Genomic DNA, 15810 nt, shown 5'->3' with positions numbered 1-15810 from the left:
CGTGGACAACTTTAGAGAAATGCAGTGTAAAAAAAAATAATAATAAAAATTGGATTAAACCAACCAATAGTTAAATATATAAATAAATGTAAAATAAATCAATATTAATTAAAATACATAGTAAATTAATCAATTACATTAAATAACTCAAACAAAACCTTTCATTAAAATAAAAATAGTACATTAATTTAGATTTAAATAAATAGCCTACATTTGGATTTAAATAAAAACTGATCTGAGAAGAAGAAAAAATCAATGACGTAACAGCATAAATTATTTTACAAATAATATTTTACACATTTAAAATAGGCCTTTATTTTTCCAGTGTTAATTGGGTCTTTTACATGAAAATATGTACGTGGCTTTAAAATGGATGAGGATCACAATGGGATTCAAGGAGCCTATTTGGCAGTTCATGGCATCTAAAAGATTAAAAGATAACCTGCTCTGGAGGTAGCGATATGTCCAGACTGTTCGCTGCCGCCTTGTTTTGTCTGATTTGGTGAGCAAACCTTACCAGACAGTTCTAAAGGTGTACATGACAGACTATGTGACTAGTTAATAGACCCGTATCAGCAGCTTCAGTGGCAGGTTGAACTTCCTCAGCTGGCAAAGGCAGTAGAAACTTTTACTAGGCCTGACGCTCACACTGCTGCTGAAGTGACACAAGCTGTCTTGTGTTTCAGGCCCCATTTGTTCTTTAATTGTTAAATGCCTGATAAAATCACTGGGGTGAAGGTCAGTGACATGACCCACAGAGAGCAACACTACTGTTACTAATCCCATTCACAATTTATACGGCTGCTAAATTATTCCTGCGTTGGCACCTCTGCCCACATCTTTTCGATGTGTATAAGATTCACTTTTCAGTGTATCTGTCACTGGTTCTCACTGAAAGGCCACCAAAAGGTCACACAGACAGAAGCTTTGGGTCAATAAATCAATTTACTTAAAATAATATTTTACATTTTAATTTAATGCTATGACCAAACATTTTGCTTTTACATTAATTCATGTCAACTTGAGATTACGATTAAAAAACCTCCTCCAGGTATACTGTTTGTTTTGTTTTATTTGCAGTGTGTCCTACATTGCTTCTTTCGGTTTATACTAGTTACATTGTGCCTGATTTTTTGAAAAGGTTACCCACAGCGCAGCTGAGAAAAAACTCACAGCGCTGAAAATACTGTACAGAGATATTTGAGTTTGAATTCCATATTCAAATAAATTAACGTTTTGATTAATAGAGGAAAAACAACCAGAGCAAACAAAAGGAGAGAATGAAAGCGTAAAGAATGAGAGGGGGGAGAAGAAGCTAAAAGTCTCATCTTAAATCTATGACAAGCCATCTGACAAGAAAGAAGAGAGATTTGTTCCGTATGCTTGCGCATAGGCTTTGCGTGAATCTGTGAAATCCCATGATAATCAGCATAACTGTTATATAAGACAGCTGTAGAAATCCAACACAACATAAATCCACTGATGGTTCTGTTCAAAGTCGTCGCTTACTCAATCTGTCTAAGGAATATTCCTGGTTGAATACTAGCTAATTCATTTTGATTCACCTCTTTAGTATAACAAACACACACAAAAAATTCGACAATCAAGGATACAGTGTGTCCAATATTTAGAGGATTTAAAAGCAGAAATATGAAGCTTATAAAACATTAATTCTTCTGGTAAAACTTGTGTATTATTTGAACTTTAAAGTATAGAGGTTGTCATAACTATGAAACTATGTTTCAAAAGTTGGATATAACCTTACAAAGAAAACAAAGTTCATACACACTCAAACAAACAAAAAAATTCCCAGATTGGCCCCATTCGTTTCCATTATGAGTGCCTCACTGTAACCCAGATTTTTATTTTAAATTACTTGTCATGGTTATTAACGTTGTGGCGATTGTGATTAATTTGTATTGAACCAGGAATATTCCTTTAAAGTCAATGAATGTGATGAAACTTTTAAAGGAATATTGCAGTCTTTTAACACAAATATGTTATTTAAAAAGGGCAAAACATGTCCTGACTGGTCTGGTCTGACAGATTTGTATGCGCCTGCGCTACAATAAGTAAAATTGGAGCGGGAGGGGAAGGGGGAAAAAATGCAATGCTCACACTCACACATGGTTTGATGCAGACGGCTTCCTGTGGGGTGAGCCACCTACTGCTGGATGAAGGCACGACAGCCTAAAGCTCATAAAAGAAGCAGCCCAATATTCACGATTAACACTATTGGCTTTCCAATTCAGTGCTGCACATTTATAACACTGTTAAACTGAAGTTATATATGAGCTGAGTGAACACCCACACAGCTCTGTTACAGATGATTTGTGCGCAGGTGTTCAAGATTGATGGCCAGATCCACACAGACTCTCTGCAGATTTACAACACTCATAATTCACAAGTTTTTCAGCCCTTGATTTTTCACTTATTAATTTAATCATGCATTTAGCTACCAATATAGGTACTTTTAGCTGCATGTGTTTAGGTCAATGACACGCAAGAGTGTCCAAGAGGAGAACATATATAGAGCCCATTAAAATAACTTAATTGAAATAAAAAATAAAACACAGCCCCAAAAATTCAAGTATAAAATTTATAAAAACATTATTGTTTTATTGAAATATGTATGTTTTTGAAAATTCTGGAATCATACATTAACTGGTTAGTTTATTTAATATATGGACACTCCCAGTTTTGACAAAAAAGTTTGAAAACAAAACATGGGCTTTGTAATTATTACAGCAAAATATATATAAAAATATATCAAATATGAAGGGTCTTTGAAAATTGTGTAAGGCAAGTCAAAACAGTTGAGAACCACTCATTTAAAACTTTTTTTGAAAATGTATTTTTTAAATAAAGTATTGTTCTTACCATTATTATGGATTATCATCGTTTTTTTTAAAAGTCACCACATGACTTTAAATCCAGACCCCCAGACCCCCCCCAAAAAAGAAGGAAGAAATTGTATTTAATATCTTTATATATGAATCGCATTTTTAACATTTTGATTTGAATAAATAATAGATTTAAAAGGAGCGTCACGTCATTGACCCATTTAACACATTTTAATAGGAGAAAATTCCATTAAAATCTGCACAGAAATTCCATCTGGGCCTGGCGATAGCTAATGCAACCAAATACTGCTTTGAAGAATAAAAGACAGATGAGAGCACAAAAAAAAAACAATTAAATTAAAAACCTCAGTTCAGCTAAAGGGCTGAAAATCTGTACAAACCTACTACCAACACAGTGGCAATAGTGAGGTAAGAGACAAATTAATGTGGAAAAGCATGGAAAGTATTGATCTGTCTCTCTTGGCCTCGTTTCCACTCACTTGAAAATACTTTTTTCTCTCTCACTCTGATTGTCCAAGTGGAAAATGTAGTAATGTTTTTGTTTTATAATCTTTTTTGTTTAAAGGTGCACCATGTAACTTTTTGGTTTTCAAAATGTATATAATGAGTGGGTACATCATGAATCCATCTTCCAAACCGTGTTTTTGTCTCATCCTGAACCACTTCAGTACGCCGATAATAAGCGTTTATATTCAGACTATTTTAGACCTAGCAGGATCCCATTACCTGTGTGACCGGTAAAGACATTAACTCCGGCCACAATGTTCTTCCGCAAGATTCATGCAGCTTTGTTTATTAACCGCTAGAGCGCTAAAAGTTACATAGAGTACCTTTAAACTGTCACATTCTGAGAGAGCATCTCTGCCCTCACAGGTGCATGTGTTAGTGTCAGGATGATACATTAGTCAGTTTGCTGACGTCTCCATGTCTTTAAATTGACACAGTCCCCAGAAGCACAGTTCAGTCTCTCAGTTGTCAGCATCTGAAGACCTCGTCTTGTGACCAGTCACATGACATGAATTAGTCACAATGCTGGTGCCATGTCAATGACCACATCTGCCTCCTGGAGCATTACAGTCTTTGAGTGTCGTCTCTTCTGTCCTGAGCTGGCGGTCAACTCCAGTTCGTCCAACATAATTCTGTCCAGTCCAATGAAATGAAATGACGTAAGTCTTTAAAAGTCTCTTGTAGTTTCTTATTTTCATCATTGCACTGCGATTGTGTCAATTCCCGCTTCATATCTTCGTATTTCAGTATGTGTGTATCAGTGGTGGAGTGCATGTAAGCATATGGGACTGGTTTGAAATGTTTTCTGAGTCACTGTATGCAGCTTTTAGTGTACGTGTGCATGTATTCGAGAATTCAAGAGATGATCTCTTCATTCATGTGCCTCCATCCCTTCTGTGTCTCAACAGCTGGAAGATATTCTGTCAAAGATAGACAAGCTTCAGAAGAGCACACATTATAGATGGACATTAACATCCACAATTCAATATGGAGGCAGGCAGAGCCTTACCTTACCGCACATACCATCTTTACTGCAGTTTTTATTGTCCTTGTCTGTGGCCTCCTCTTCAACCTGAAAAAATATATCAATCTTATAATAACACATTCTAAATGAGTGTTTGCCTGTCTTTTGCTCTAAGTACCCACCTCTTTTCTCCATTTGAGCTCACAGAAGACTCTCTCAAAGCATTCGTGCATGTAGTTGAACTGGAAAAGAAAAGGCATCTTTAGTGCACAAGAATAAATACAATTTGCAAGATCACATGGACGAGACTCACATAAGGAGTAAAGATTTTGACCCAGCGAGGTTTCTTCTCCCCTCGCGCGTACTCAAAACAGAAAGCCATTCCCTCTTCATCCGTGTCCCATCTCTGCATCTCGGACCATTCGAACGCTATCACCTGATTCTGTAATGACACAAAGGGCAAATCATTAAGCAGCTGAACTGTTTTTTCTTACTTGTAAAAGTAAGTTTCTGAGTGGTATCAACATGTACTACAATTAAATTATGACACCTAGCAAGCAGGCTTGTGCAAAATTGGCCTCCAATCAATTCATGGATTGAAATTTGAATTGAATTGACTCCGCCCCACAGGAAGTGGAATTTAATTCATGGCAATTCAAAGAAATTTCAGTGTCACACAACAGAAACAATGTGTTGAATCTCACATACATTCAGTGTTAGGAAGGTTACTTTGGAAATGTTACAAGTTACCCATTATAAATGTGGTTTGGATTACTTTATCAATGCAAAGCAATTTCCTTTTAATTTGATAAGTAACTAATTGAATTACACATTTTACCTCAGTAATACAACTAATACAATTACATTAATTTTGTAATTTAATAACAATTTCATTACACGTAATTAGTCACTCCTCAACACTGCATACATTTTTTTCTAAAATACAGATGATCAAATTCTTGAAATAAATGACAACATGACAACAATGTTGTTTAGTTTTGTTCCAATGTTATTTTCATTTCAAAGTAATCAAATAACACAAAGTCGTTGTAAAGGCAGTTATCATTTATTCCAATGCAAAACTCACTGAGCAACACTGTTGCATCTAATTCTCAAAAGCTCCTCAAATGTTTTATCATTGCGTCTGCACCGTTCTGGTCTGAATATCTTTCCTGCAACACTAAAGATTCTCTCAACTGGTGCAGAGGAAGCTGGTATGGCAAGATATTTATTTACATGCAAGTTAAGCTAGGGCAGGAAAATGGCTTTGGTTTTCTCTCCAATAGACCAAAGAATCAGTATCCTCTGTAAGACGAGGGGAACTCAAGTACACAGGTACCTCATGCGGGGCTGTGTCAGCTGACATGGCAGATGATTGACTTTCCATGTAGGGTAACAGTTTTGGGCATTTCTTTGGTTGAGCACTGCCATCCATGGTTGCATTCCCTTTTGAGGAGGCAGACTCAACTTTTGCAGTGAGAAGCTTTTTGATTATTACCTGCACTTCACCAATACACCAATCCAACTTAAACCTTGGGTCGAGTGTGGCAGCCACCTGGAAGCATTCCATGTCTTCAAATTTTGTTAAACGGCTCTCAAGTGAGGATTGTAGAGTTGACACAAACTTTTTATTACCGGTCATCTTCATGTTCTTGATAGCATGCCTTAAGCCCCTGACACAAGGGATGCTGAAGCTGGAGGTTACCATTTTCTCAGCCTGGCATCTGTCTGTAGCCTCCACAAAGGGTTCCAATATCTCACAAAGCTCCTGTATTATTTTCAGCTCATATGATGTCAGCTGGGTGGGGCAATGGAGCTCAGCAAGTACATCACTTGGAACAGTTAAAACAAACCTCAGCATCTTTAACTTGCTATTCCAGCAAGTGGAATTCACAGGCTGAAGTTTGTGCCCTCCCTCTAGGGTGTCAGTAGCCAGTGTAGACTTGTGAAAAAAGAAAGTACGTTTTTTTATGGAGCCAGCATCATCCACGGCCTCACGAACCACAAGCTGAAGAGTGTGGACAAAGCATGAGCTTCTCTCTGATGGGAAGTAGACATCTCCTCTTCAATATTTACCACTTCAAAATTAGATGTCTCATCCTGCTCTTCGTCTTCACTTTCAACAACATGTATTGTTGGGAAGAGGGTGAATGCCTTTATCATGTTGGAGGCATTATCAGTCACAATGAATGACACTTTGTTCTGAATATTGTAATTTTGAAGAACATCCTCAAATTCTACAAATGTTTTCAGCCTAATACCTCCCTTTAAAACGCTGGCAGCTCAGCATTACACTCTGCAACATAAATTCTATAATGAAATGGCCAGTCATTCCAAAAAATGACTTAATTGATCGACTTGACCAAAGATCTACTGTCAGGCAAATATGCTCAGTTTTTCCATCAGATTAATCAGATGTGATTTTACAGTAGCTGAGCACTGAGGGATAAGGTCCTGGCTGAGAGCTCTTCGGGAGGGCATTGTGAAGGAGGGTTGGGCCAAATGCAAAATAATAATGAAATCCTTATTTTCAACAGTGTAGAGAGGGAGGAGACCATTTGCAATATATGTAACAACACTGTCAGTCAGAGCAACTTGTCGTCTATTATTTGGTGACCACTTAGAGCTGGAACTTGCTGTTTCAGAAGGATTATCACGATCTTCATTCTGGTTTGGCTGGATTGTGTAACCGCTGGTTTCACAGTCCATCAAGATTTCCTGATGTTTCTTCTATAGGAAAAAAAGTACCTCAATGTAGATCACTCTTTAAGAGAACAAATATTTCTATTAATTCCACAATTGACAAGAATTGTTTTCTTGATTTACAATAAGTAATAAGTAAAAAGTGTGCTTGCATGCTTTTAAACACATATGATATCCAGTGTTGGGGGCAACTCCCCAAGAAGTAATGCAATAATATATTCACATTTGGCTGTAACTGAGTAATGTAACACATTAATGTTACTGTTGTGTTGTGAGTCGAAGGTGTGTTTAAGCCCTTTATGAGCTATATGCCAGGCTCTTGCTGTGTTGCGTTACAGTAATGTAATGAGTATAGTAATGAGTTACTATCCATAGAGAATAACAAGTAAGGTAATGCATTATGTTTTTTTTTAAGTGAATAATGTGTACTTCACATTCTTGAGTAGTGACCCCAACACTGATGATATCAAATATCAGTAGCATAATACCATCAAGAGATAGTTTTAAAAATAGAAGTCTGTTAACTTACTTGTAGATGCCTTTTGAAATTTGAAGTAGCCTTGATGGAGCCACAGACTGGAGCACTGCAGTGCTTGCATATAGCTCTGTGGTTTCCAGGTGTTCTTGTTGGAATTGATTCTTCAAAATGAACTAGTACAGGTGACCTTTTAGGCCTGCTATTATTTTCCATTTCGCTGTTATTACAGGTGTCAAATCTACAATTGTTTGTAATCTGAAGTTGTAAGGGACTTCTGAAACTTAAAAAGTCCAGTGTTGACCATCAAATTGTGTAGAAAAGAAGCTTTCAAACAAATGTCCACCTCAAATTGTTTGGCAACCATTTTAAATACTTGGTTAAAAGTAAAGCATTCTGGGAAATGGAGTCATGTTCCACAAAATTACAATTACAATAAATCAAACTTAATTATTTGTTCTGTGACTAGAGCTTTTAACATTCATTGCTGGGGGAAAACATTTCTTGTTAATGTAATCTGTACAAGTAGTTCAAACTAATATCATTTATAGAATACGTAATGCAATCATATATGACTTACACTGTAAAGCTTCATTGTTAAACACTTTACTTAAAATATGTATTAGAATTTCTTTGAATTTTTATTGAATTACAATTCTGCTTTCTTTAAATTCAAATTCGAACTGTAATTATAGATCCTGTTTTTGACATCAATTCAAATTCAAGAATTTAATTGGAATTCAAGAGTCATTCTCAATTCTGAATTGTTCACAAGCCTGCTAGCAAGAAACGTTTCACTCTTTCAAAGCAAACACATTCACCTCTAGAGTGCCATCCTCTGTGCACGCATGGAGTTTAAAGTGGCGGATGCTTATCGCTGTGACAACGTGACCTTTCCTACGCGAGTCACAGGAGCAGTGCGGGAAAGTAATCTCATTGTAACCCTCACATGTCCTCAGAATACCTAAATACTACAGAGGAAGATGGTATAGGAAGATTAAGATTCATTTTTTCACAATCACTTTTCAAGGGATGCACTGCTATTAAAACTCTTTATTATCAATGTTGAAAACCGTTGTGCTGTCTGATATTTTTGTGGAAACTACATTTAAAAGAAAAACAATTATTTGAATTAGAAATCCTTAGTTACATTTTAAATGCCTTTAAGGCCACTTAAAAATATTAAAAAATATCGTTTTATAGATTTGCAAATCTTACATTTAACAGTGTTGTTAAATTATTACAGCTATTAAAGATTAATTTGACCAAAATGATGGTCTAAAAGTAATAGACAAAAAAAATCTTCTGAATCCTTAAGTTATCTTTCACTATCAAATCAAATGTTTAAACTTCATGTTATTAAACTTATGCCATAGGTGCAATATTTGATTTGAGAGCTTGATAATTCAAAAGTTAAATTTTCCACAGAAACATAACAGCATGCACACATTTTGGGATGAATAATCCCCTTTAACCCCCAGACCTCCACTCATTTGAATAACTCTGAATTGTTTGGAGACTGACCATGGTCATTTTCCTCTGTTCAGTGAGCTTTTGGAGCTGGTAGGATGTCTCTCCCACTTTGATAAATCCCTTTTTCACATCATCCAGAGCCTGAGAGAGAGGGAACAAGTAAACACCAGTACAGTCTGAAAACGCATAGCCGAAAACAAACAAACAAACAAACACACACACACACACACACACACACACACACACACACACACACACACACACACACACACACACACACACACACACACACACACACACACACACACACCTTTGTTTTTGTGATTTGTGACGACATTCCATAGGTGTAATGGTTTTTATACTGGACAAACTGTATATTCTATCCCCTTACACTGCCCCTATCCCTAAACCTACCCATCACAGGAGACATTCTGCATTTTTACATTTTTAATAAAACACTGCTGAGTATTTTTTTAAAGCCATTTGAAATATGAGAACTCAGGAAATGTCCTCATAACTCGCGTTCAAGTTGTAATACCAGTGTAATACCCATGTCATTATACATATTTGTGTCCTTTGCACAATACATGCATTACACACACACACACCCACACACCTGATAGAAGCAATAGTTGATAGCCAGCTCGTTGTCATTGAGAAGAATCTCTTCCTCTGTGGTGAAGAGCCACTTGCGGAGTGTGAGGCAGGTGCCTGGGATGGCAGATGTGTAGTTCTGCACATACAGCTTGTGTGGAAACTCATTAGGGGCCAACTTGCGTGCTGAGAGATCGAGAGACAGGAATAGAGAGGTAGATAAGCAGTAAGAAACAGGGACAGAGAGAAAGTTTTCAAAATGATGAGTCAGAGTATTTACAAAATCATAGAAGGACTTTATTATGTACTTCATTTATCATTATATATTACTTTATATCATTAATATAATATATTGAGGTGAGGTATTAAAGTTATATAAAACTAATCAATAAACATTGAGCTTGATTTGAACACAAGACCCTGCTATTTAAACACATGAGTTGAGACATGCTGGCCAAACATGTTCAAAGCTGCTCTATGAAACCATGTATTAAATACAACACCAAATATAAAGCACCCACAAACTCTCCAAAACATACTAACTAACTGTTTGGATATTTTGGGAGCAATTAAAGATACAAGTACAGCCAATTTGTGACACATCAAATCATAAAATGTGGATGGGTTTTGAAGATATTTTAGCATGAATCACACATGTGAAAACAACACATACTGGCCGAACACATTTTGGCTTCATGAAGTGACTGGATAAGAAGATTAGTAAAAAGAGGCTTGTTTAATTCAAGAGCCATGAGCTAACAAACCCCATACATTCAGATACATGTGTATGTGTGTGTGTAATGTTGACAAGTGTATTTTATGTAAAAAAAAGAAAAAAAGAAACATTTAAATGAAGGCTTTCTGAAGGTTTTTGCTTCAGAATAAGAAGTTAATTAATAAGGTTTAAAATAAATACATTTACATTGTGAAATTAGGTCACAATTGTGAAATACAAAGCAAAAAATTTAGAACAAAAGTAAAAATGTATTTCTTAATCTGTAAAATTGTTTTCCATTAAATTTCTAGTTATATGAAAATTATATGAAAAACATACAAACATGAACAAGTAACTTCAAGAAATGGCAGAAACAGTTTGATGGATGCTTGCATTGCATTTCATCTCATATCTTAGGACACATCTACAAATATGAATATTAAATGTGAATGAATTGCGAAGCATCCATTTTCAAAAGTAATTACTGTAATTCTGCACCAGTGAATTGCTGTACATTCACAGAGAAGAAAAAAGAAAGTGTGATACAATGAACTATTCTGCTCTATGCCAGTGTGCTCTGCTTAATCACTCATGCCCAAGCGAATGCTCTACTCATGTACCGCTCACCGGTCAAGCGACGTTCTCTCAAATGCCACTCTGACATTAAATTTGTCGGTTGTAATGAATTTCTTCAATAAATGTCTCAATTACAGTAGGCCTATAGATAACAGTTATGATAGTTGTGGCTTTAAAGCAATATCTTTTAAAGTAGCAGGCTATAAATAAATGTGATGTGCAAACATCCACATCACTATGATCAAATGATTTCTTAAATGGTGTTTTCTCATCTATTTTTATTGTATGTTTATTTTGTTATTGAAAGGAAAGCATGTAGCACATATTTACATATTCATTTAAATGAATCCATCAGCGTGGACGTCGGGATGTTCATTAACTCGGCTACAATTGATTTAACTTGAGGAGAGCAAACAAATGCTTATTTATTTTGATTCACAAATGCATAATTTTTAGTGATTTGCTTTACTTAAATATTACCTTTTATGCAGTGTGTAATATAGCTGTTTGTGAATGTAAAAGGTCTGCAAAGTTTTAAACATCAAAGTGCACGACAAATAAAGTTGTTGTCTCCTAAAAGAAATAATCGATTCGGAACTGGCGAAACGAGTCGTCAGTAATTCCAGTCCCACTTCCTGTTACATACCTGCGTCACAATGTAACAAATTTGCATAATACCAGCCTATGATCTTCATGAGCTGGCTGCGAACAACGTCTACTTTGACTCAAACACTGTAGTAGTAGCTGAGGCCTGGAAGAGTTTGGTTAGTGTTGTTCATGTCAAGAAGTAACTGTTTTCAGGGATGAAAATGCACTTCAAAAGGATCAGGACTCGGCTACAATTGGTACTAGAGCCCGACCGATATATCGGCGAGCCGATATTAGGCATTTTCATAACTATCGGTATCGGCATTTATAATGGCCGATAAATGAATATAAAAAAAAATGCGGCGTGCGGTGATTCATGTAAGGGTGGCGCTGCCAATAAAGCACCTAAAAGCTGTCACAATGAACTGGCAAAAGCAATGATATGAATACATCAAATATAGCAAGGAGACATTTTAATTGTTTATTAATAACAAGTGTTTTCTTTTCAGTCATTGTGGGCTGCAAAGATGAAGTTGAGGATGCGGACTCGCGATCTTTGAACGCGCCAGAGAGAAAAGTACATTTCAGAAGGATTAGGCCTACATAAGCAGAGAGCAGTTTGTCTTTTGTTTTGATTTGTTCTGTTTAAAAGTAGACATTTCAATAGATATATTTCTCAGGTCTATACGCTGAGTTTCGGTTCATTTATGAGGCGAGTTGCAGTTCACTCGCTGGCGCCTCCGTTTCGAGATTATCTATTGTCTGTTATATTTACTTCTTATTTATTAAATCCAGGCATTTGGTTGATGAAACATTGATTAAAATTAAGATATAATTAATACAAAATGAAATTGACTTTAATTGACAGAAAGCTTTGTGCTTTCTGTTCGAGGTCTATGTGAAAGTTTTAAAGCACTTTAGTGCCGCTTGCGGAGCTTGTCACGTCCGTTTTTTCCTCATAAATGCGAACACGAAAAATAAAATAAAATAAAATGAATATTATATGTTCTGTTGAGAGCCAACCCTTCTTCATCCAGTGGGTAGTAGACTATTACTTTTGATTTGCACAGTGTAATTCACTGAATTGATTTCTCTGCTGCCAGCTTCTGTCACATATTGTGTTAGCTTGTGACTATTGCAAGCGCGCAGCTGAGAAGTCCTGATTATATTGTCTGCTATATTTACTTCTTATTTATTAAATCCAGGCAATTGATTAATTAAACATTGATTAAAATGCGTGGCGCGATCGACAAATCTCCGACAGTAAACGGATGGCCCAATCTGCTCTGTAACGGGTGCTTTTCGGCGCCTCGGGTAAACAGCTGTTACGACTCACGCGAGCAATAACGGCCGCGTCCGGTGTGTAGACACAGTGTTAAAGCTCATTCTGCCTATAACGCTACGTTACAACATCAAGCAATATTCCAATAACTTATATAATTATAACACTTTATATATAGGGCCATTTTGCATTAAGAGTAGCCTAGTTTCACGTTTAGTAGGTACATTTTGCTTACTAATTTAAAATAGTATAAAAGTCTGTACATTATGTAATTAAAAACGTTTTCATTATGATATTATAAATTTTACTTTAGTAAAAAGATCTGAGTTATTCCTCCACTGGTAGAGATTAGAGGAATTAAGACTAAAAATAGAAGATAATGTCAGTGACACTTTTGATATATTTATTGATACAAGTTGTTTTATATAGCGTGACTAAATTAAAAGACAAAGTCGTTAGTGAAGATTATGCAACAGTATTTAGAATATAATATAATATGCAATGCAAACTAGTTTTGTTACAGATCAAATGTATAATTCTCATTCTATCATTCCCCCTGCCTCCATTACATATCTTTGTCACACAAGTCTTTGATCACCACATTTGAGTGATCATTGCAAAACGTTTATATATTTATTCTGTTTAAATACTGTGTATTCTCTATACAGTACCCATCAAAAGTTTGTACACACCAATAGGAAAGTGTGTCCAAACTTTTGACTTATACTGTACTATAATACACATAAATTATATTGCTACTGTACACATAAATAATATCGGCCGATATATCGGTATCAGGCTTTTTTTTAAATCGGTATCGGTCCCCAAAAATCCATATCAGTCGGGCTCTAATTGGTACGGAAAAACCTGACGCCTTCGTTACTGTTTGTATCATTGTGTATCAAGTGCTGAGGAAGCCTCTGGAGATGAAATTCAGATATGGTGATATGGTAATAGGCGCGGCGAAAAGCGATTTAAACTGGAATGCAATCTAAACAGAAAGCGATTTCAACCAAGGCGGGGCCACCCCCAAAACTTTTAAAATCTGAACGATTACACCCTTAGTTACTAGTAATCCTTAACACATAATACAGGAAAAATGATGAAGAGCCCTCACCAAAGGAGTGGTTAATGACTTCAAACAGAGCAAAATAACTTGCAGTAATGCTGTCCATCCCAATCTTCGTTACTACAGCCTGGGAAAAAAAGAGACAGTGAGAATTAATGAAATGTGTGGATTTAGAAACATCAAATGAGTTAAATGGATTACCTGGTAGACCTGGTCTGTTGTGCAATTCTTTCGGACTCGGACTGTAACTGTAGTTTTGTCTGGCATTGCTATCCTTAGCTCCACATCAGAAACACCATTATAGTTCTAGGAGAAATGAGAGAGGGACCTAAAAATACAGTCCAAACAGATAGAGCAGCGCTGCAGGCTGCTTGTCCATCGTGTGCCTGAGAAACACCCTGACAAGGTACAGATTCACACTCACAGCCGAGCAATGGAACATGCAAATGGGTACACAAACAAAGACATGGCTGCCACATTTCCAAATTTCAAAAAGGAAATTCAAAATTCCTCAACAAATTAAACAGATTTAAGACAATATCCATATGTTTTAAAAGATATACAGGGCATTTTAAGCCCTGAGCGGACTGTTCAGAATTACTTTTTTCTCTCTTTTTATCTCTCTTTTTTTTTTTTTTCATTTTTCTTTTATTGCCAGCAGCTGACTTGCTAAGGTTTTGGTATTAAATGTAGAGTTGCTGTCATGTCAATCATGCCACTCATATGAAAGACAGAGCGCACGGGAAAAGTAACTCTCTGACAGGATAGCTGCATGGATGGATGGATAGACTAGTCTAACAGGCTTGTAGTTTTGGGGCCATTAAGGGGAGAAGGATCAAGGCAGTGGTTCTTATTATTTTTGACTGCAACGCACTGTTAAAACCATTCGCACGGTCAAAACCAATATTTGAAGGCCCCTCAAGATATTCTTATACTTCGGTTAAAATGGCAAAGCTATTCATTTATTTATTTATTTACAGAAAGTAAAAGTGTTCTTCTAATTTTTATTACAAATTAATTACTTATTTATTTTCTTGTTTCCAACCAGCCCGTTTTTTTGCGATTTTGTGATCGCTGAATACAAAAGCTTGCGAGCTTGCATAATTTGCCATTTCACCACAAAATAAATCGCAAAAATTAAAAGGTCTCATAAACAAATTATAATTATCTAATTGAATTATAGCTAATTTAATTAAAGTTGTAATGCATTATTTTGAGGAGGATACGGATGTGTGCGTTATGTCAGTGAGTGGTCTGGGTGAAACAATGAAAGCGAACCATTCCACGCAAGAACTGAATTGTGTTCTCTTTCTTGGCTCATTGCACTTGGTGCAATATACACATAAATATGTCAATAATAAGTGAACAAACAGTTTGTGGAGGGGAGGGGGGGGGCTGTTTGGTCAGTATTGCATCTGACCTTGCAGGTCTTAAAGTGACAGAAACCTAATATACCCTCTGCTGTCTGTCAAAGCTAAAAAAAAAAAAAACAACAGGAAAAAAAACAGTACTTAAACTTAAAGCACCATTTGTATCCGTTTCTTTATGTTGTATTTATTTGTCCTATCTTATTTTATTACTGACTGTTTACTTGATTATTTGAGAACTTTTTACTTACATTAGGAAGTAATTGTTTAGCTGTGGATTGCTAATAAGATTTCGGTAATATTCCCACACTAATGGATTATATTATTAAAGATAGATAGCTAGCTATATGATAGCCAAACAATTTTGAACAAAATATAAGGACGTGCACCACACTCAATATCCCCCTTTCCAAGTCTGAAAATAAATGTCCATAGATTGTTTTAAAAGTTAAAAGGTATCAGAATATGATAAGAGACCAAAATAAACAAGATTTATGCAATTTATTTGTCCTTTGTGTGATGACTATTGGGCAATTTAACATAATATGGCAAATATGATATCCTAATTATATATTATTTTTAAAACATTGCAAATTTTTCAAAAACGTTTCTGGAAATTACCACCACAAAATT

The 15810-nt window shown here is 35.9% G+C and overlaps 1 protein-coding gene across 2 annotated transcripts in view; it reads right to left on the bottom strand.

Annotated features, from left to right (window-relative positions):
- Positions 1-1054: 1054 nt before the first annotated feature.
- The window catches only part of snx27b (sorting nexin 27b), a 33704-nt gene continuing 18948 nt past the window's right edge, over positions 1055-15810 (bottom strand). The window contains exons 5-13 of one of the 2 annotated variants that reach the window (XM_077211115.1): positions 14012-14116; positions 13859-13937; positions 9603-9766; positions 9038-9127; positions 8335-8484; positions 4649-4777; positions 4518-4577; positions 4381-4443; positions 1055-4291 (exon numbers count right to left, since the gene is read on the bottom strand). In XM_077211115.1, coding sequence (XP_077067230.1) covers positions 4247-4291; positions 4381-4443; positions 4518-4577; positions 4649-4777; positions 8335-8484; positions 9038-9127; positions 9603-9766; positions 13859-13937; positions 14012-14116 — 885 coding nt within the window. In that variant the 3' untranslated portion in view covers positions 1055-4246. The remainder of the gene's footprint in view (positions 4292-4380; positions 4444-4517; positions 4578-4648; positions 4778-8334; positions 8485-9037; positions 9128-9602; positions 9767-13858; positions 13938-14011; positions 14117-15810) is intronic. The other variant, XM_077211105.1, reaches the window with a different exon arrangement.

Source organism: Siphateles boraxobius, unplaced genomic scaffold, assembly GCF_051911475.1.
Source record: "Siphateles boraxobius isolate OS27281-9 unplaced genomic scaffold, OSU_SipBor_1 12, whole genome shotgun sequence".
Lineage (NCBI taxonomy): Eukaryota > Metazoa > Chordata > Actinopteri > Cypriniformes > Leuciscidae > Siphateles > Siphateles boraxobius.
This window is presented reverse-complemented; position numbering and strand designations above follow the sequence as displayed.